The sequence below is a fragment of the Sitodiplosis mosellana genome, unplaced genomic scaffold (assembly GCF_009176505.1).
Source record: "Sitodiplosis mosellana isolate CC-2019 unplaced genomic scaffold, AAFC_SMos_1.0 Smas_scaffold_6150, whole genome shotgun sequence".
Classification (NCBI taxonomy): domain Eukaryota; kingdom Metazoa; phylum Arthropoda; class Insecta; order Diptera; family Cecidomyiidae; genus Sitodiplosis; species Sitodiplosis mosellana.
The window spans coordinates 913,975-933,115 of record NW_022601391.1 but is presented as its reverse complement, the minus strand read 5'-3'; the positions used below and the strand labels follow the sequence as shown (position 1 = coordinate 933,115).

Sequence of the window (19,141 nt, the reverse complement as noted above, 5' to 3'; positions counted from 1 at the left end):
CATTGAACTTTTTTTTACATAAGAATTTGCTATGTATTTGGTTTTTTGTTGCCGTTTTGTTACAATTCCATAGCTAAATTTAACTTAATTGAAGCTACGATGAGCATGGATCGAAAGGTGAGTTTCATGACGAATAAAGAATTAAACGAGTTACAAATTACTGAATAAAACGTTAAATGTCACGACAATGGCTGTGCAATTCAGCGATGGCGAATCTTTTTTGTCGCATTGCCGGTTTTCTTGGCAGAGCTTGCTTTCTGCTTCGCACTGCTACTCGGCGTCGAAACATCTTTCGAGTCGGAGTGTTTTGAATGCGGGGTGTTTGGTCGATCTGAAAACCGAAAAAACAGAGACAAAAAGTAAGTTTACAATGAATTTTGGATTGATTTCAAGCAAAATTGCCAGAATGATGCTGTAACATCCATCAAAACATACCAACAGAGTCTAGATTTTTGCCGGCAGATTTTTGATGTGTGGAATTGTTCAGTTCATGACGATTACTGGACGCATTATTGCCGGAAATTGTACCAATTATTGTATTGTCACTAGAATCCTCATTTGTTACGTCCGTTTCGCTATTGCGATCTGGTTTTGTGTCATTTTGATCGACCAGCTCACTAACAGCCGCCATTGATGTGATTGATGATTTGGAGAAGAGTCGTTCGGCTTCTTTGAATTTACGATTTCGTTTATCGGCCTTTGAATTGGTACTTTTGTTCGATGTTAAATACCGATCCCAGCCACGAATAATGTTGCCATACAGCTGTGTATCTTCCAAGTATGAACCCTCAAATGCATAAATCTGTCGTTCCAGATTGGCTAGTGTCTCCTGAAGCGATGAGAATGGGAGCAAAAGAGAAAGAGAGAGAGAGAGAGAGAGTGAGATAAAAAAAACAATTTCAACTTAATACCAACAGATAACGATTTAAATCAAATGAATATGGTTACTAACTGCAATTTCAGCCTTTCGTTTCACCAGATCGGCTAACTCTGTTCGTGTGTCGAGATTTGTCGACGACTTGGCGGCATTCGTTGACTTCTGTTTGCGTTGTTTCATCGCCGAATTTTCATTGGTGTGTTTGTATACTGGTGAGCTCATATTTAACGAAGTTTCTACTGTCTTTGAAACAACGAATCAATTTCTATTCTATTGACTGGCTGAATGTTTTATTAAAAAGTTTGCAGAAATTCCAAGAAAGAACGGGAAAAAAATGAAATATAAATTAGTTTGGTTTGGGGAGTTTTCGAATGCACACTGTTTAACAACAAATGACTTTTGCTTCTGTCAAAATGCTCTGCAGTGAAATGCCAAGCGGTTTCGTTCAGTGCGCTAAAAATTGAATGTCGTTACTTGGTGCGCCCTCTGACGTTACAAAACCTTCATTACCTATCTATAGGCAGGGACCAAACAGGCATTTCAATTCAATCAAAACAGAAGAAAAACAAAACAAGACTAAGAAGATTTGATTTTTTTTTCATTGTTTTTTGCATTGAAGTAAAGAAAATGATATAAACTAAAAACCACTAAAGTGTAGACAATGAAGACCGAATTTGTACCGCGAGTCAATCAGGTATTTTGCATATTCAGACGCTGAACAAACGAATTGAATGAATCGACATTCTTTTTCTTCTGGAATATTTCCTCACTTGTAGCTAGATGCCCTGCAGTTGGATCGGGATATTATTCGAATAGTTCGTGATCAGCTCATTAGCGCTGCTCAAAGTATATCGGTATGTGTGTAAACAGATTACCTTCACTTTTATTTCGATTCGATCACGAGTTCAAAAGCTGAAATCCATCTAAACATAATTCCTTAACTTACAGCCGGGTCTATTGAATCGATTAAATCCTGAAGTCGATTTACTCTTGCGAGCAGCCATTTGGAACTATTCAGTTCGTTTGCATTCGGCAACTTTTGGGCAACGATTATTATTCATTACTTATGACAAAGATCAACTTACGAACAATTACACCATTTACAAGCATTTCTTTTTTAATGTGTTACTTAAATACATTCGAGACAATATCACATTCCGCTGGACTGATCAGCACACTCTGCAGAAATGTGTAACGTACTGTGAAAATTTCATTGTATTTTCCACGGTGCTGAATTTTTTCCGGTTCCTCAATGTGGGCAAACGACCGTCATTAGTGGATTATGCTTTGGGATTGGATAATATATCAATGTACGGCAATCGGCGACGCGAGATCGGCTACAGCCATATGACACGTGAACTGATTTGGGGCGGTTTTATGGTGAGTTTCAGTAAATTTCACAATACTTTGGTTTCCATTACGTTCATTTATTATGGTTTGTGTTTTCGTCATGTTTTTATAGGAGTTGCTTGGGTTTACGTTACCCCTTATCAATTACCACTATGTCAGGCGAAAGTGTCGGAACGCTGTTAATTGTGTGATGAGCAATAGTACATCCAATGCGGAAAAAGACAAAAAACCCATTTTAAGTGCCAGCACTAGATGCGCATACTGTGATGAGCGACCAACGATACCCTATCACATGGGATGTACACATGTATTCTGTTACTACTGCTTAAGGGGAAACCTTCTGGCCGATACGCAGTTCGAATGCCCAACATGCCAGCAAACGAGTAGCTTTAGTGACCCATTGTGATATTTTCATGGAACCGGGAAAGGTGTATTGTGGATTAGTTTAAAGGTCAAAATAAACGCGGATTTTATTGTTGTTTACAAATCATAATAGGTTTTTTTTTATTCCATGACCATCGTTTCAAAACAGTTTCGATTCAGTGAGACTTTTTTTTTTCTTTTATGACAATGAAATTTAATCGAAAATTTGTTGATCGTGATACGAGCTGTCAAAGGATTGAACTCGAATGTAACCATCTTCACCACCGGTTGCGTAGCTTCTGCCATCGGGATGAATGGCCAAACTGTTGATTGGACCGAAATGGCCTTTAACACGTGCAAATTCTTCTTCGTAGATCAAATGGAAGAATCGTGAATCGAATTTACCGGAACGAGTTGAGGTAGTTGTTACTTCCATCGCATCTTGACCACCACCCAAAATGACATGATCGTAAATTGGGCTAATTGCAGCTGAATTGACCGGACGCTCGGTTTTGTATGTTTTCAAGCACACCAAATTGTCGCTATCGAACAATTTGGACGACGTGTCTTTCGATGCGGTGACAAACATTGTTCCATCCTTGGACATTTGCATATCGTTAATGTTTGCTGTGTGATCTTTAATTGAATTCAATTCCTTGGCCATTCGCAAATCATACAATGAAATGGTACCATTTTCATGGCCGGTAATGATGTTTTGGTCCAAATTCGCCCATAAAGCGGCCGTAATTTTTGATTGTGGGAATGGAATACGTAAAATTGGCTCAGCGTTTGATGTTGATTGATCAACGCAGCGCACATCAATGATTACCAAATTCGACACTTGTTTGTTCGAACTATCCGTACTGTAAGCGGCTTGGGTGCCTGAGTAACTGAAGTTTGATGTACGAACCGATGAATTACATTTGATTGTGGCCAAATCCTTTCCAGTTTCACAATCCCATAATCTGCAAAATGCAAACAATTTATTCAGCTATTCCTTTCAGAACAAACGGGTTGGACCCGTGTGTGTGTGTGTGTGTGTGTGTGTGTGTGCATGTGTGGACACTTACTTGGCTGACATGTCACCGGATCCAGTGATCACTTTGGTCGATGTCCAGTCGACGTCAATGCACCAGACGGCACCGATATGTCCATTGAAAGTGCCTAAACGTTCGCCGTTCACTGAGAACCACACATTTGGCTTTTGATCTTTACTCGACGAGAAAATCAAATCACCCTCGCGATTGTATTTAATTTGCGTGAGAGCACGGTCATGTCCATGGAGAACGATTGGTTTCTGCAAAAATCATAGGTTAAGTTCACATTAGTTTTCATCGCACCATACACATTTTCTTGTTACACGTTGATAAAACTGAATAGAATTTATGAATCGAATTAATGATAGAAGAGAAGAAACAATGTTGCAAACGAAATTCAATGGAAATACTTGCCATATTTGCAATTGGTATTTACGACGATCCAATAAAACTCAAAGTTTAGGTTACACGTTTTACAGAAAGATCGGTGTATAAAAAAGACCGAACCTTTCAATACTGACAACTACTCTGGAAATATGAATGAGATGGGTGAGGGAAAACACAAGTGCTAAGCAAAAGCAGCAGAGTGACGGAGACAGAGAGAATGCGAGTCACGGCTCAAGGCGACAAATACGAAATTTCGTAAATCCAATGCATTTCGTCACATTGTTAATAGATGGAGGGACTCGACTAAAACAATGATAAAGTCCAAAAATTGTGAATTGAACGCTTCTCCATTCATTTTTGATTTAATAAAATTAATCAGTATATAATTTTTGCATCGAAAATTTAAAAGTTTTCCTCAATTTATAATTTACATCCGAGAATCACTTCATTTTCCATCGATGAAATATGTTCGAATCCAATGAAGTTGTACGCGCATTAAAAATGCCCATTGACAATTGAAAATCGAAACGAATCCTTTGTTTCATTGCGATGAGTTTTTAAAATGGATGTCAATAGTGTACAGTGTACAGTGCATATACATATATGAAGAAAGAAGAAGCAGTGGCCAGTATGAGTAATGTACTTGGACACACATATATACACACATAAAATCAATTGTAGTGGAAAAAAAAAACACTAAACAGAAAACAGAAAGAAGAGAAGAGAGAAGAGAAAAAAAAAACATTCCGAACGATTTAAAATAAAATCAAATTGATTTTTATTTTTGTCTTTTACAATAAAAGCAATCGTTTGCCTATCCTTGATTGTGATTAATTTTTCTAAATACAATTTCATTTGATTTGAAATTGGTGCTCGTTTCCATTTTTTGTAAATTTATTCTCAAAGTGATAAAAAAAAACGATCTCATGGATAAACAGCAGAAAAATGGTATGCAATTGAAAACTTTTTTTTTCTTCTGACTTTTTTCCGCAATGAACATAAAAAAAAGGTTTTGCACTCGATTCACCATCTAAAATGCATATTTTGTTTGTACAAGAGAGACAAACATGATATTTGATTGTAATTTTTACGATGATGAGAAAAAAAATACACTAAAAATCGATCCATTTTTTTTTTACTTTCATAGTTTACCCAAATCAACAATCAGTCAACTATAACATGATGAACCCATTGCACTTGCCCACAGCACCGCAACATCATCCACATGCTGCTCAGCCACAGCATTTTTATCAGGTAATTGTCGTGAAATGGTATGAATCACTGGCGCACAAAGGGCAATGAAAAACACTGTTGTCGCGATGATGATATAAAAAAAAAATGACGGAAGCTTGTGCCAATGCTTTTGATAACGCATTGCTTACACATATAATAAAATCGATAAAATTGATAAGTTTTTTATTGTTTGTTGCTGAAGTGAGCATGATAAATTGGTGCTCGATGCAAAGTTTGAATGACTCAACACACGATTCTTTGACTCTATTCATTTCGAATAGATTCCTCCGGTGCAACAGCCATTGTACTATGCAGCATCAGCACAAAGCTATCAACCGCATCCAGTTGCACCTCAGCATTTTATGATGCCACCACCACCGTATTCGAGCATAGCACCAACCAGCACAGCTCCATCGTACTTATTGTTACAACAACCAAATGATTCGACCGCTGGAATGCGTCCACCACCCATGTTTCATAATGTGGCTGCTGCTCCACCAGGATATTCAGTGCCAATGGCACCTCAAGTACGTACACTTACGCATATATGACACATTTCTTTGTGGTATTGTTGCAATTTAACACGCATTCTATTGCCCTTAAGCAGACAGCAATCTTTGATGCTGGCGCACGCTTCAATGGGAAATCACCAGTAATTCCACCACCACCACCTGGATATTTACCAAATGCAGCTCAGGTTGCAGCAATGTCCGGTCAACAGGTAAGACAATTTCATTCATCAAACAAACGCGCACACGCGCGCGCACATACAAAGCAACAAGCAGATGGACATACGAAAATTTTATTCAAAAGTTCAACTTGTCATTGTTTTATGATTGATGAATCAATTCTATTTTCCAGGTCATTGTGGAGAAGAAGAAAAATAACTTTTTCACTGGCGGGAAGGGGGCTGGCTATACCTTTTGGTAGTAGTAGTCAAGTATGCCGAGCGAAACGTAATTCATCGCCAGTTCAATACACACCAAAAATATTATGAAACAAAAGAAGAAGAAGAAGAAGGAAAAAAACAATTAATTTAATAATGAATGAGTAGCATTAATTTCGAGTTTTTTTTAGATGAGCGAGATGATTTTGTGCGAACGTCATCATAAAAAAGGAAAGAATAAAAAAAAGTAAAAAAAAAATAAATAACGAATTGCAATTTAATAATAAAGAAAAACAAAATCGTATGTTGAAAAACAAAGAACTAGACGAAAAAAAATCTGTATATTTAATCGATTAATAAAAATTTCAATTGACAAAATTATTGAAACGACTTGTCCTTTTTTTGTTTCTTTTTTTCATTTGATTTAAATCCAAAAACAAAATTCTTTCTTATGGCCGCTAGTCATGAATACAAATGGTTTATTTTTTCGTTAATGTTCCATCGGTTGAACGTCGGATGTTTCCGTTTTAATTTCATTTTCGACTGGTTTTTGTTCGGTTGTATCATGGCAAATGGTGACATTCTTATCGGATTCATCGGCTGGAATGACGTTCTCTTCGGGCTCTTCTTTTGCTTCGGTCTTGAGTTCGATTGGCGGCGCTGACTCCGTGGCCATGGTCTCCGTGTCGTTGACCTCTTCTTTTTTGATATTCGTTAGACTGGGCTCTGATATTGTTTCATCATCAGAATCTGATTCGTACTTTTTCTGTGCATAGTTTCGTTGCGGCGGCAGTTGAATGTGTAATGTACACGTTGTGTCTTCGAAGATACCAGGCACGGGTTCTTTACACTTTACACCAGCTTTTTCAATGTTACACGCTCGGAACAGCACTTGTTTTTTATCCTCAAGAATATGTTTACGACAGAATTTGCTCAACGGAATTATTCGATCACCACATTTAACGCCACCCTCGGTGAATATACACCGTGCGTGAAACGATGGTTTCGAAGGTGCTGGCAACACACCATCTCGACTCTGCAATGAAATCAACACCAAATTAACCAAATTGGTCGATGCTTCAAAATCAATTCAAGCTCACCTTTTGTCGCTTTTCAAGGAACTTTTTGTACAGTATCGCTTCAACGCCATTTCGTTTTTGGTATTTGTTGAGCGCTTTCAGTTTTTCGTACATCTTACGCTCTGAGATCGTATCTTTAGCCTGATCATGAATACTACACAATGTTTCACGCTCGTTTCGAAGTGAATGCAGGTAATTACGGCGTTTCTCTCGCAAAACATGCTTCAACCGATACAGCTGATCGATATATAAGGCTCGCAAACGCATCAGTTTCTCTGTCGTTATTTTGGTAACCAGTTCGGTTGTGTACACTTCGGCATGTCTACAAATAGGTTCATTCATTCGATAAACTAATAGAATCGGCTAAATTGCTTGACTACTATGGGCAAGAGCATACTCACTTCAGAAAGTCTTCATTTTGAGAATCAACACTTTCATTGTCGGAGTTATCCAGATCTTGGCCCCGCCACGTATTGTTCAATGTTGGTGTTTCCAAATCCGACGAACTATCGGACGCATAATCCAAGATTTTGCGTCCATTTGTGTTGATGGCGGCTGCATTAACATCAACTGAAATGCACACAAATTTCAAATTAGATTCAATTGGCTACCAACATTTTGAACAGCAGAGTTTTTCATTTGCTACTACTCACCGAATGGATCAACAACAGGCTTTTCGTCGCGCTGATCGGCATCATTCCCATCATATGGGCTTCGAACGGCAATATTATTTGGACTAACATTGTTGACAAGATTTTTGGCTTTGCTTAAATTTAAATGGTGAGTCAGTTCATTTAGAATGGTATCATTTGTGTCGATCGGCTTGAATTTGCCGATGCTGGTTCTCGTTTTGGTCAGTTGCGCTTGTCGGCTGTGTTCAAAACAATAGCTCGTCAAAACATCTTTCTTCGGGTCATATTTTGGTGCTGGTTGCAGGCATCGTTTTCCATTCGTCAGCAGAAATGTGCACATCAAGTACGGTGCGGTTGGATCTTGGAGAATGTGTCGGATGCAGTATTCATATCCATCGATGCGCGGCAATGAACATTCGTACGCAATATTTGAACAGGCCTTTGTTTTGTTCGCAATTTCTGTGTGTAACTGATCTCGGAGATCTTTTTCCTGTTGTGCCGTTATTTTTGGCGGTGTACGTATTTTCAAGCCACCATTTCGATTCAAATTCTTTGCAACAATCGTTGACTGTGCTGACATGTTTACCTCCGTCAAATATTCCGTTTCACTTATTTAAATTAAACCGAATCGTGCGTACCACCAACAAAAAATGAAAATAATAACAAAAGTCTGATAGTCAGCTTCGTCGTTTAAATAACAATTCGAATTATTTACACCAACGACTATGCGTTTTATTTTTAATACTTTTTTTTTCTTCAAAATATGTATATGCAGCCAATAACAACCGATAAATTATTTCGAAAAAAACGATTTAGTTCCCAATCAACAACGTTCCGATAAATGTTGTGTACTAGTATTTGTGCAACAACAACAAATTGCATACACACACCGACTAAACATTAGCATGACAAAGTGAATAAAGCAGCCATTGAGAAACTCAACGATAAAAACAGTTCACTGAGCACGTTTTTGAAAATTGTATTTTTCCCACACACGAAAATAAAATGAAATGATCTGTGCGTTTTTTCTTACAACTTGGAATTAATACACAGATACCGTAATCAAATTTAAATGCAAACTGGCAATAATGCGAATTAGAAAATCTCAGAACTCGAAAGCACACAAACTGTGATGAAATATTTAATCAACTGACGAAACATTTGATGCAGAGTTCAGTATTGCATTGGAAACAAAAATACTGCGTAAGCGAAGCACCATTAAATCGGTAGAAAGAGACGGTTGATTGGTGTGCGAGATGGATAGATATAATCAATGTGAATATTTAACAAGCACAACTAGCGCCTCTACATTCGAATTTCATTTCATCAATCGAACCATTTTACGTATACGAAATTCGTAACACGAATAAATAAGCATCAAATTTTCGATGGCAAACAAAGCGAATGTTTGCAAAAAAAAAATTCACTGGTTTTCTGAGGGATTCGGGGCAGAAAAAATTAATTTAATAAACTTAATTAATAATTCGCAAATTATATGCATCCAATTATCGCCGCGAAATCTTTCGATACGTAGTTACGTTATTACGAATACGATGAAAGACACGCGCGCATTTCCACACACTGACATTATTAACCGTACAACAACATGAAGTTGGCAGCACACACAAACACATTGGGAAAATCGCATCGCATTGCTTTAGCTCCGATTTTCTATGCCAGTGTTTTTGTTTACTTCAAAGTTAAAAATTATTTATAAAAACATATAAATAATTTTAAAACCAAGCCAAAACCATTTGCAAAACTTCGACGATAATTCCATGTAATCGCGTGAATAGACTTTTGCATAAAACGAGCCAGCAATTTCGATCGCATATATTTCTAAGTAAATGCAAATGGGAAGTGTGGTGTTGTGTATGTGTGCTTTGGAAGTTTGACCATCGAAAAAATAAAACGAGAGAAGAAAAAAAGAAATACATACATCTATACACATAATAAAAACGTAACTCGCATTGAAAAAACGAGTAAAGCAATCGTGCAAAAAGAGAAAACATTATATATATACCCAAAAAATAAACGGAAACAACCAAAAAAAAAATAATTGTCTGACATCAAAAGATCGCAGCGACCAAATAAGCAAAACGAAAAAAGAGGAACGCAAACATCTGAGTCCCCACAACCTCCAACACACAACGGGCGAAAGAGAAAAATAATCTCGGCTGAAGATTATTTTCCTGTTCGAACACCTTTTTTATTTTTTGTTGTTGTTGTTAATTGTAAATGGCTAGTGGTAGTAGCAGCAGCGGTGATAATAGCAAAGATTCAAGATGGTATTTCACAGTAGAACAATTACAAAATTCGCCAAGCAGAAGCCAAGGCATCGACGCCGAAAAGGAAATAGATCTCAGACAACAAGCCGCTTACTTGATTCAAGAAATGGGACAACGGCTTCGAGTGTAAATGTTTTTTTCATTTTGTTATTTCTCTAAATCACACAAATTATTATACCTTTATTTCCAATTAGTCGAGAGAGTATTAGCCATTACCGCATAAGAAGTTTAGTTTCCGTTTTTCTATTTTTTGTGTTTGACTTTTGATCGAATGACACATTGCTCGTTGCTCATTGCTCAATGCTTGCGCTTGATGAAAAATGAAGGGAAAGGTGCTTTATGAAAGTATGCACGTATAAAACCAGGCAAAATACGAAAAGAAAAATTCAACGCGTACGCATTACATTATTCATATGCATAATCTCGGCTCAAAATGTGTATCGCTTTGTCGCATACGGTGAGCATGAAAAAAAAATCAAACTATGATAAATATGGTTGCTGGCAATATAGCTGAGCGATCAGCATCGGAAAAAGCAACAAAAAAAAACTTCTAGACGAAACTTCTCGGCTTCACAAATAAGTGAGTGAGAAAAAAAAGAAAAAAAAATGGATGTCAAAATCAATGTAGTTCTATATGAAATTCATTGTCAAAATCCAATGCAGTAGCCTTAATGAAATGTGTCGCATTACGGTAATAATTCGCAACATAATGCCGTTCACAACATGCCCGTTGCTTAGATAGCCATATTTTGTCTCATTAAAAAGTTTCCAAAGACGTTTTATCTATTGAAAAATGGAAGGCAAAAGGGAAAAAATAGAATCGTAATATTTTTTTAGTCACATTTTTCGCACACATTTCGAAGCGCTCAGATTCGCTACACACACATATATACATATGGTTCAGTTCTTGTATACACACATAATAGATTTGCCGCCATATTTAATTTCGTACGTGTGTATTCGACACAACACTCATAGAAAGTTCGTAGTCGAATGAAGGTTGAATGTTTAATGTGCTTTCGGTTGGTGACCGTAGAGGGAGAGAGAGGCAAACGACGACGAGTACGATGGAATGGGAATCATGTCATTTTACAATGTTGGCAATGCGCAGCACACGTACATACACCGAACGAGCACTGATTTTCATTCAATAAGTCAATTCACAAAAAATAAAAAGAAGAAGAAAAAGAAGAAGAAGTAGATGATGATTGTATGGCGCTTTCGTGTGTGCATGTTTTCCAAACAATTCAGCACAATCTATCTCAATTACAAGCTGCCAAATTATCATGCTATCATCTTATTTAACAAGACGATATTTATGTAGACTCGCAGACACTGTTTTTAAATTCATGCAAAATAGTTTCTAATTTTGATATTTTTTCCCTTCCAAATCCATTGTTCTCATTTTTTTCTCTCTCTGTTCGATTTCCAGCAATCAATTATGTATAAATACGGCTATAGTTTATATGCATAGGTTCTATGCATTTCATTCGTTTACACAATTTCATCAAAATGGAATTGCGATGGCTAGTTTGTTTCTAGCTGCAAAGGTAAACACGAATTGTTGAATATGAAAATATGTGCCAAATCGTGCAAAATGATTTAATGTTGTTAAAAAAATGCTTTAACCGAAACAAAACAAGGTGGAAGAGCAACCACGAAAGCTGGAGTCTGTAATACATGTCTCACAGGCATGCATACCAGGAGCAGCTGAAAACCAAACAAAGGAATCCTATGCTGAGCAAGCACAAGACTTAGTTTGCAATGAAAATATACTGTTGCAAACATTGGGTTTCGATGTAGCCGTTGATCATCCTCACACGCATGTTGTCAAAACATGCCACCTAGTTAAAGGTAATGACCGAGTTTGCTTTGGAAACTCTACCCACTTGAATATGCATATCTTGTGCTGTGTATCGGCACTCATACCACACGAATAAACAATAATGAGCGAGTTTTCTGTTTGTTTTGCAGCGTGTAAGGATTTAGCCCAAACCTCATATTTTCTAGCATCGAACAGCTTGCATTTGACGACGATGTGTCTGCAGTACAGGCCAACTGTAGTTGCGTGCTTCTGTATATATCTCGCCTGCAAATGGTCTCGATGGGAGGTAATGTATCAGTCAATCGTTGCTAATATTCAACCATTTATCGCAACGTTCAAACTAATTGTGGTCTAACATTCGTTTTGGTCAAGATTCCACAGTCAACGGAAGGGAAGGATTGGTTTTATTATGTCGATAAGAATGTCTCGATGGAACTGCTAGAACAATTAACGGATGAATTTATAGCCATTTATGAACGAAGCCCGGCAAGACTAAAGAACAAATTGAGTTCAACGATAAAAGATTTAACGACGAGTGCAAGATCTGTGAGTATATATTCACTACAGATTTACATCAATCTATGCTGCGAACTGTTCTGAACTGGGCCATTTCTTTTTTCTTTTCCATCTTCGCTATTCAAGATAATCAATGCGCAAAGTGAAACACATAGTTCAGGATCACAGCATCGATCATCTAGTCATCATAGATCTTCGAGCCATCACCAGGTCAAACCACAATCTTCAATGCATTCATCAGGTAAATATTGAACCGCTTGGATTTGAGTGAATAGTGACTGGTGAACGGGGTATTCATGAAGCGTTTGACCTAATTTCGGTTTTCAGGTGATCACAAATCCTCCTCATCGCACCAAAAAATGCTTCAGCACTCGTCTTCAGCATCGTCGTCGTCGATGGGCACAGCGTCTGGATCCAGTTCGAATCGGCCGCACAAGAACGACCGTAACGATCGAAATGTGCCACCCGATCGAGGCGAACGGCCATTCTCGACTGGTGCACCGCAACGATCCTCAAGTAGTAATTCGAATGGTCCGATACCAGGTCGGAGTAGCAGTAGTAGTTCTAGTAGTGGTATGCCAAATATACCATCAATGCGACAACAATCATCGCAACAGCAGCAACACGCACAGCAACAGTCGCGTCACAGCTCTAGCAGTTCATCAATGTCGTCGATGCCGAACAAATCTGACCAAAGGCACATGTCCAAGGAACATAAGTCACATGCAGACAAACATCTAGCTATGAAACATCCGCCATCGAAATCGAATGTGACACAGCAGCACTTCAGTGGCTCTAGGTAAGTACTATAAAGTGCTTTTTTGGGGTTTTTCGTTCGCGCAATTTGTCGAACAAATATTCATGGTGACAGGGTGATTGTAACTTATTGATTAAGTGCTGTGTCAGTTAACTCGGTCAGCAGCATCACGATACATTGCTAAACTAACTAATAAATCAATTAAATTCTTCGCAAACAGCAACAACAATAACAATAACAACAACAACGGCAGTCACAGCAGTAACAGTACAATAACTCAACAAGAGCAACCAAGGTTATCCGTCCAAAATTCACAACTAAAACCACAACCGACTCTAATGGATATATCTTCCTATGGGCTGAATGATGATATTAACACAATGGATTTGCTGAGCACATCGCCGCCAAAATCGATGACAACGGGCAAGGCTCATTCAATATTCAGTCCCGAATGGAATGAAAAGTCGAGTTCGATGCCAAGCAATAACGGTAGCAGTATGCTATCGGGCATGGATCATGGTGCCAACGGTGGTTCGGAGAGTATGAGTGCGATGCCCAGTCTGATTAGCCCGAAGAGAGAGTACGACAAGCGTGCAATGTCATCGAGCGATATGATTAAGAAGGAGAAAAAAATGGAACACAATAATTTAATGGAACAACAACCGCCGCCGCCGCCGCCATTGTCGTCGTCATCCCATAAAACGGATAAATCGATGAATATAAAACGCGAACCAATGTCATTATCATCGGGAATGCAGTACGATGCCAATTTACCTCAGAATCTTCTAGATAGTAAAGCCGTTAAACGCTCGTATAATGCAGATCTCGGCCAATTAGATAGCATTGATTACCAGCAACGTGAAATAAAAATCCGAAAAACGGAACAATTATCACCCATTCAAAATGTTCCTGACCTGGCCAAATCGAAATCATTCGCTTCACTGAACGGAATTGAATCGAAGCCATTGGCATCACCAAACTCCGACAAGTATGGTAAATTCGGTGAAATGTCGGCTGACGAAGTGAGTACTTTGATCAAGCAGGGTCTGCCCGCTCTGGATAAAAAACCTATAAAAACCGAACACAATCTTATGCAACCTGCTTACAATATGCCACCAATGATGGACGCGAGGGATTCAAGCCAGCAACATTCAATAAAAACTGAAGACTTCGATCGGTCACAAGTGGCAAATCCGTTTCCAAACCAACATTTACAATATCGAATGGATCCAAATCGTATGCAAATACCACCGGTGAATACAGTAATGTCGCGTCAATTGCAAACTCAACAGCAGCAACAGCAATTCCTACAGAAATCGCAACAGCAACCACAGCAGCCACCACCACCGCCACCAATGCCATCGACCAAAGGCATTGCAGAGCAATTCAATGAACAACAACAACAAAAAATGTCTCAACTGCATCAAGAACAAAGCAATCAGAATGTTTATGGTGCGCCCACATTGCCGCCTCAGCTGCAAATAAAAACTGAAGCCGATCAACGAATCAAGTCGGAGAAGAAGAAAAAGAAGGAGAAACATAAAAACAAGGACAAGGAAAAGTCGAAGAATCGAGAGGAGCGTAAAAAGCACAAGAAAGACAAGGATCGACACAAGGAGAAGCGAGACAAATCACAGCCAGACAGTCATGAATCAAGTCTTCATGATGCACCCAAAATGCCCATTCGCTTGAAATTGAATTTATCGCAAACCGATCATCAAAGCATTCACAACGACGGACCGGCAAGTGCATTACATCCGACGCAAGGCGAACAACTCAAATTAAAAATCGCTCGGGATCGAATAAAACCCGAACTCGATAGCGGCGGCAATGAATCGAAAAATCAAACCGTTTCAATGGCGCCGACATCAACACCTACCTCACTCAAAATGAAAATACCAAAGCATGTTGTTGAAAATATCAATAGCGGAGGTGCAAACATCTACAATAGCCAACAAATGCATTTGAACGAAATGGGCCACACACAGAATCCGAGTGGCAGTAGCGGTAGCAGTGGCAAGAAGAAAGATCGAAATCGTGAACGAGACAAATCCATGCGCAATTCCAGCGGTAATCTATCCAATCAGACAAAGGTAAATAGCCCATTCCATTCAGTTTGCGTCTAACATTTTTTTTTTCATTTTCATAAATGCACCACAAAACATATGTACCACTTCGTTTTTCATTTATTTATTTATCCTTTCCACCAACAAACCATCTGATCATCTATGCGAATACCATTTCCCTATCATTTATTTGAAAATATTGAGAGAGAAAAAACAACAAAACAAATATATACATATATATTTTGTAACATTCTTGACTTAAATTGTATGTGTGTATGTTCCCATAGAACATCAATAAACGACCACATCGATCCTCTCCATTGCTTGATCATTCAAGTTCCAATTCAATTGAATTACCAACAAATATTCGCACGAACATTTGAAACGATACAATTTTTGACTAAAAGAAAAACTGTACAGATTCATTTTCATTTTTGATAACGACAAAGAATCCCCGAATCCGATACTCTAAACAATTCAGAAAAAAAAACAAAATCGGCGTTTCACAGTGCACAAGAACAACACTCAACGTTCACAGCAAAAACCTACCTCAACTCATGTCTAAAATTGTGCGTAGAAGATAATCCGCATGCATGTTGCTTAGAAGTTATTTCATTTTCCGTTTTTTTTCTTAAATTTTATTTAATTTGTTTGGATTTGTATATAAATACGGTGTGTTAATTCGTGGAAAAAAATTGCTTCCTTTGAAATTCCGTTTCTTTTATTCATTAATAAACCTTTAAAATCGTTTCATTCTTCTTTATTTAATGCGTAACGAAGTTCTTTTTTTTCCCTATAAAAAATAATTTGAATCAAGGAACAATTCCAAAAAAAAAACAATCAAAAACTACAAAACAAAATCATCTTATACATAAAATTGTTTTCTTTATTCTGGTTTCAGGAAATTTGGGTTAAAATGTGATAAAAACCAATTAATAAAGAAAAAAGTCCAACTATTCGAATATTCCGAATGAATTTTGTCCGAAAGAGGAAAGAATAACACGAAAAATAAAACTAACTCACAAACACATTTGACATTGATTTAGAACACAAATTGTAAATATGAGAAAAATGAAGAAGAAGAAGCAAGAACTGACACAAAGCTAATTTCAGGATCATTTTTATTGAGCCAAAAAAGAAGAAGAACATTTTTCGATTTGTATAGATAAAATCTATTTGTTCGGACATTTTCAAGATTGTTATTAAATTTTGTACCTTTCGATGTAAAGGGAAACAAGAGAACAACAAACAAACAACAACAAAAAATGTGAAAAAATGAAAATAATAATAAAAAAAGATATTGTATTTCATGTTTCAATATTCGATATACCATTTGAATTCTAATTTGCATTATGCTGTGACCATTTAAAAAAAAACAACTAACAAAAACATTTCGCCTCGACAACTAACAGTCTACAATCAACAAAAACGTCTATCATTCCTACTCATTTGTTTATCTGATATTTGTTTAGCGGCTTCACACGCACACACACACACACACACACAAGTAATCGAACAAAATCAAAACATTATCTCTACACTGTGACACTAAAAACCATTTCGCATTTAAATATTACGGAGTTCGTTTCCACTCAGACATAACTAAAGAAACAAACAAACCAAAACGCACGAACCGAAAGCATAAGAAATGTTTTAACAACACGTTCAATGTTTCAGATTTATTCACAATACAATGAACAAATAACACCGCAACAATCACAAATGCATATACAGCAGCAACAGCAGCAACAGCAACAACAACAACAACAACAACAACAACAACAACAACAACAACAACAACATATGCAGCAGCAGCAGCAGCAGCATATTCAACAAAAGCAACAGGTAACATAAAGTGATGTACTTTATAGCTGTCAGCCTGACAACGTCAGGATTAAAACTGCCTTTGGCAGGCGAACTCTCTCTGTCGCTCTCCATTCGTCGCTCGTTATCGGAGATTGAATAAAAACATCGGTCATTGAATTTTATGAAAATAATGTTGGTTTTATTTTCCCATTACAGCAACAATACCACTCGCAGTCACAGTCCCAGGTACCGATGCAAGCTCAGCAACTCCAACAGCCACAGTCGCATTCGCAACCGCTATTTAACCAATCGGCAATGTATGATAATGCTCAAATGTATCAGGCTCAGATGGCTCAGAAACAGCCAACGTCCTACGGTAGTCAGTTCGATAATTTTCTAGTTAATCAAGGCTATGCGCAAAACGCATTACCACAATATCAGCAGCAAGCAAATCATGCGCAGATGTTCGGAAATCATCAACACTACTCCTATAATAAGCAAAATGCAAATCAGCAAAATATTCGAAATCAACCGATCAAGTATCGTGACAAATAGGACACGAGAGTGGGAAAATCCAAAAAGAAGCGAAGCTGAAATTGAATGCCGGCATTAAAACACTACACATACACACAAATAAATACCATGGGGTCAATACTTCAGATCATTTCATTGTTTCCGCCATTCGCACCCATATCACACATTTAATTGCAATACTTCTAAAACATGATTAGTTGAATCAATTCCATTTACATACACACTGCAAATTGTTTAAATTGTATTTTCCATTGGCAATTTATGGTATGGTTTAATTCACAAATTCTGTATATGCTACGTGAGACGATCTGTTTTGCTTTTTTCTTCTTTTTTTTCGTACAAACATTGCCTTTAAACCACCAAACCTGCTCCGAAAACCGTACACACACATACATACACGCCAATCTGTTCTCATTTGTTGAACAATATAATGACGGAAACAAAAGAATTAAAATAAAAAGAAGCAATAAACATGTAGTAGATGCGTTATATTCAAATGAAAGCAGATTAAGTATCGAAAATGCGAAACGAATTTTCTGTTGATCTAATTCATTTTTTTATATAAATATATATATATAATATATATATATTTAATTAATTGTGAGCAAAACACAATCATGCAAGCAAGAAAAAAAATTATGTACATAAGTGAGAAAAAGAGTGCTCAAATGCCCGTGTGCATTTGGTCCTTAGATAGATAGAAACCATAGAATATATTCAAATGAAAATTTAGAGGAAAAAATAACAACAACAACCAACAAGCACATACACACAATTTAAATAAAGAATTTAATGAGGAAAACCGAAGATGAACGAAAGAAATTGATTGTGCTAGGAAGTTGAAACTTTCAAAGGAAAAAAAAACTGAAATCGTTGAGAGAAATAGAACATATGAGAATTTTTGTTAATAAAATTTAAAAGAAAAAAAAATGGTCACTAGTTCTAATTATTATTGACGAAAAAAACCGAATAAAAGTCTGTAAAAAAAATTCAAAAACCCACAAAAGCAAACGAAAGAAAATGAAAATAAAATGTTGAAAAAAAAACTGAAAAAAAACTTGGAATAAACTGAAGAACATTTGTTTTCTATTTTTACTTAAAAAAATGAACTTATATGTAATATAAGATATACCTGCATATAATCATGTCTAAATCGAGCTGCAATTTTTTGGCATGAGTGCTTTCTGTGGCTCTCGTTTGTGCGTGTTGACTTCATTCATTTTCTTTTCTTAGTTTGTGTTTTTCTTTTGGTTTTGTTTTATTACTTGTTTGACCTACTGGTAAATGCACGGCAAAAGAGCTCGTTTACACGCGTGCGCCTCAAATTCCGGTTCCCAGAGTAGAAATGATTGAACGGCTCAACGAGATCACAAACAAGAGCCACGAACATTCGTTGTGTGTCATGAGCAAGTTATAATTTTTCATTTTTGCAATTGCATATACTTGCACGCATTTCTCATTTCAATACGTATTTAAAACAAACAAAAAAAGAGAATAAAAAGCCT

General features: G+C 37.1%; 7 protein-coding genes across 11 annotated transcripts in view; 3 read left to right on the top strand and 4 right to left on the bottom strand.

Annotated features, from left to right (window-relative positions):
• LOC129574011 (trafficking protein particle complex subunit 3) overlaps positions 1-19,141 on the bottom strand; it is a 62,183-nt gene that overhangs the window by 39,943 nt on the left and 3,099 nt on the right. The window lies entirely within an intron of this gene.
• Positions 8-1,319, bottom strand: LOC129574005 (chromatin modification-related protein MEAF6). Its single transcript, XM_055455266.1, has 3 exons — positions 953-1,319; positions 436-829; positions 8-331 (listed from the first exon to the last, which is right to left on the bottom strand). Exons 1-3 carry the CDS (start codon positions 1,097-1,099, stop codon positions 201-203), a joined length of 672 nt encoding a protein of 223 aa, XP_055311241.1. The 5' UTR covers positions 1,100-1,319; the 3' UTR covers positions 8-200.
• Positions 1,404-2,720, top strand: LOC129574002 (peroxisome biogenesis factor 2). The gene is made up of 4 exons (XM_055455260.1): positions 1,404-1,571; positions 1,654-1,731; positions 1,826-2,257; positions 2,340-2,720. Exons 1-4 carry the CDS (start codon positions 1,539-1,541, stop codon positions 2,631-2,633), a joined length of 837 nt encoding a protein of 278 aa, XP_055311235.1. The 5' UTR covers positions 1,404-1,538; the 3' UTR covers positions 2,634-2,720.
• LOC129573998 (eukaryotic translation initiation factor 3 subunit I) lies at positions 2,339-4,200 on the bottom strand. The gene is made up of 3 exons (XM_055455253.1): positions 4,042-4,200; positions 3,661-3,887; positions 2,339-3,555 (listed from the first exon to the last, which is right to left on the bottom strand). The coding sequence occupies exons 1-3, from the start codon at positions 4,042-4,044 to the stop codon at positions 2,805-2,807; spliced, it is 981 nt and encodes a 326-aa protein (XP_055311228.1). The 5' UTR covers positions 4,045-4,200; the 3' UTR covers positions 2,339-2,804.
• Positions 4,566-6,523, top strand: LOC129574008 (DAZ-associated protein 2). Of its 2 annotated transcripts, none has more exons than XM_055455271.1 (5): positions 4,566-4,962; positions 5,162-5,268; positions 5,529-5,774; positions 5,855-5,968; positions 6,109-6,523. In XM_055455271.1, exons 1-5 carry the CDS (start codon positions 4,941-4,943, stop codon positions 6,175-6,177), a joined length of 558 nt encoding a protein of 185 aa, XP_055311246.1. In that variant the 5' UTR covers positions 4,566-4,940; the 3' UTR covers positions 6,178-6,523. The 2 variants fall into 2 exon arrangements, with proteins under 2 accessions (XP_055311246.1, XP_055311245.1); XM_055455270.1 differs by having other exon boundaries at positions 4,643-4,962; positions 5,852-5,968.
• On the bottom strand, positions 6,436-9,431 carry LOC129573982 (KAT8 regulatory NSL complex subunit 2). The gene is made up of 4 exons (XM_055455232.1): positions 7,866-9,431; positions 7,614-7,782; positions 7,234-7,534; positions 6,436-7,169 (listed from the first exon to the last, which is right to left on the bottom strand). Exons 1-4 carry the CDS (start codon positions 8,422-8,424, stop codon positions 6,624-6,626), a joined length of 1,575 nt encoding a protein of 524 aa, XP_055311207.1. The 5' UTR covers positions 8,425-9,431; the 3' UTR covers positions 6,436-6,623.
• On the top strand, positions 9,426-18,113 carry LOC129573967 (cyclin-T-like). 4 transcript variants are annotated; one of them, XM_055455194.1, is made up of 10 exons: positions 9,426-10,258; positions 11,565-11,682; positions 11,776-11,986; positions 12,107-12,243; positions 12,330-12,503; positions 12,600-12,714; positions 12,801-13,272; positions 13,451-15,323; positions 16,974-17,141; positions 17,319-18,113. In XM_055455194.1, the coding sequence occupies exons 1-10, from the start codon at positions 10,083-10,085 to the stop codon at positions 17,655-17,657; spliced, it is 3,783 nt and encodes a 1,260-aa protein (XP_055311169.1). In that variant the 5' UTR covers positions 9,426-10,082; the 3' UTR covers positions 17,658-18,113. The 4 variants fall into 4 exon arrangements, with proteins under 4 accessions (XP_055311169.1, XP_055311171.1, XP_055311172.1 ...); XM_055455195.1 differs by having other exon boundaries at positions 9,464-10,258; positions 12,339-12,503; XM_055455196.1 differs by lacking the exons at positions 16,974-17,141; positions 17,319-18,113 and adding an exon at positions 16,198-16,621.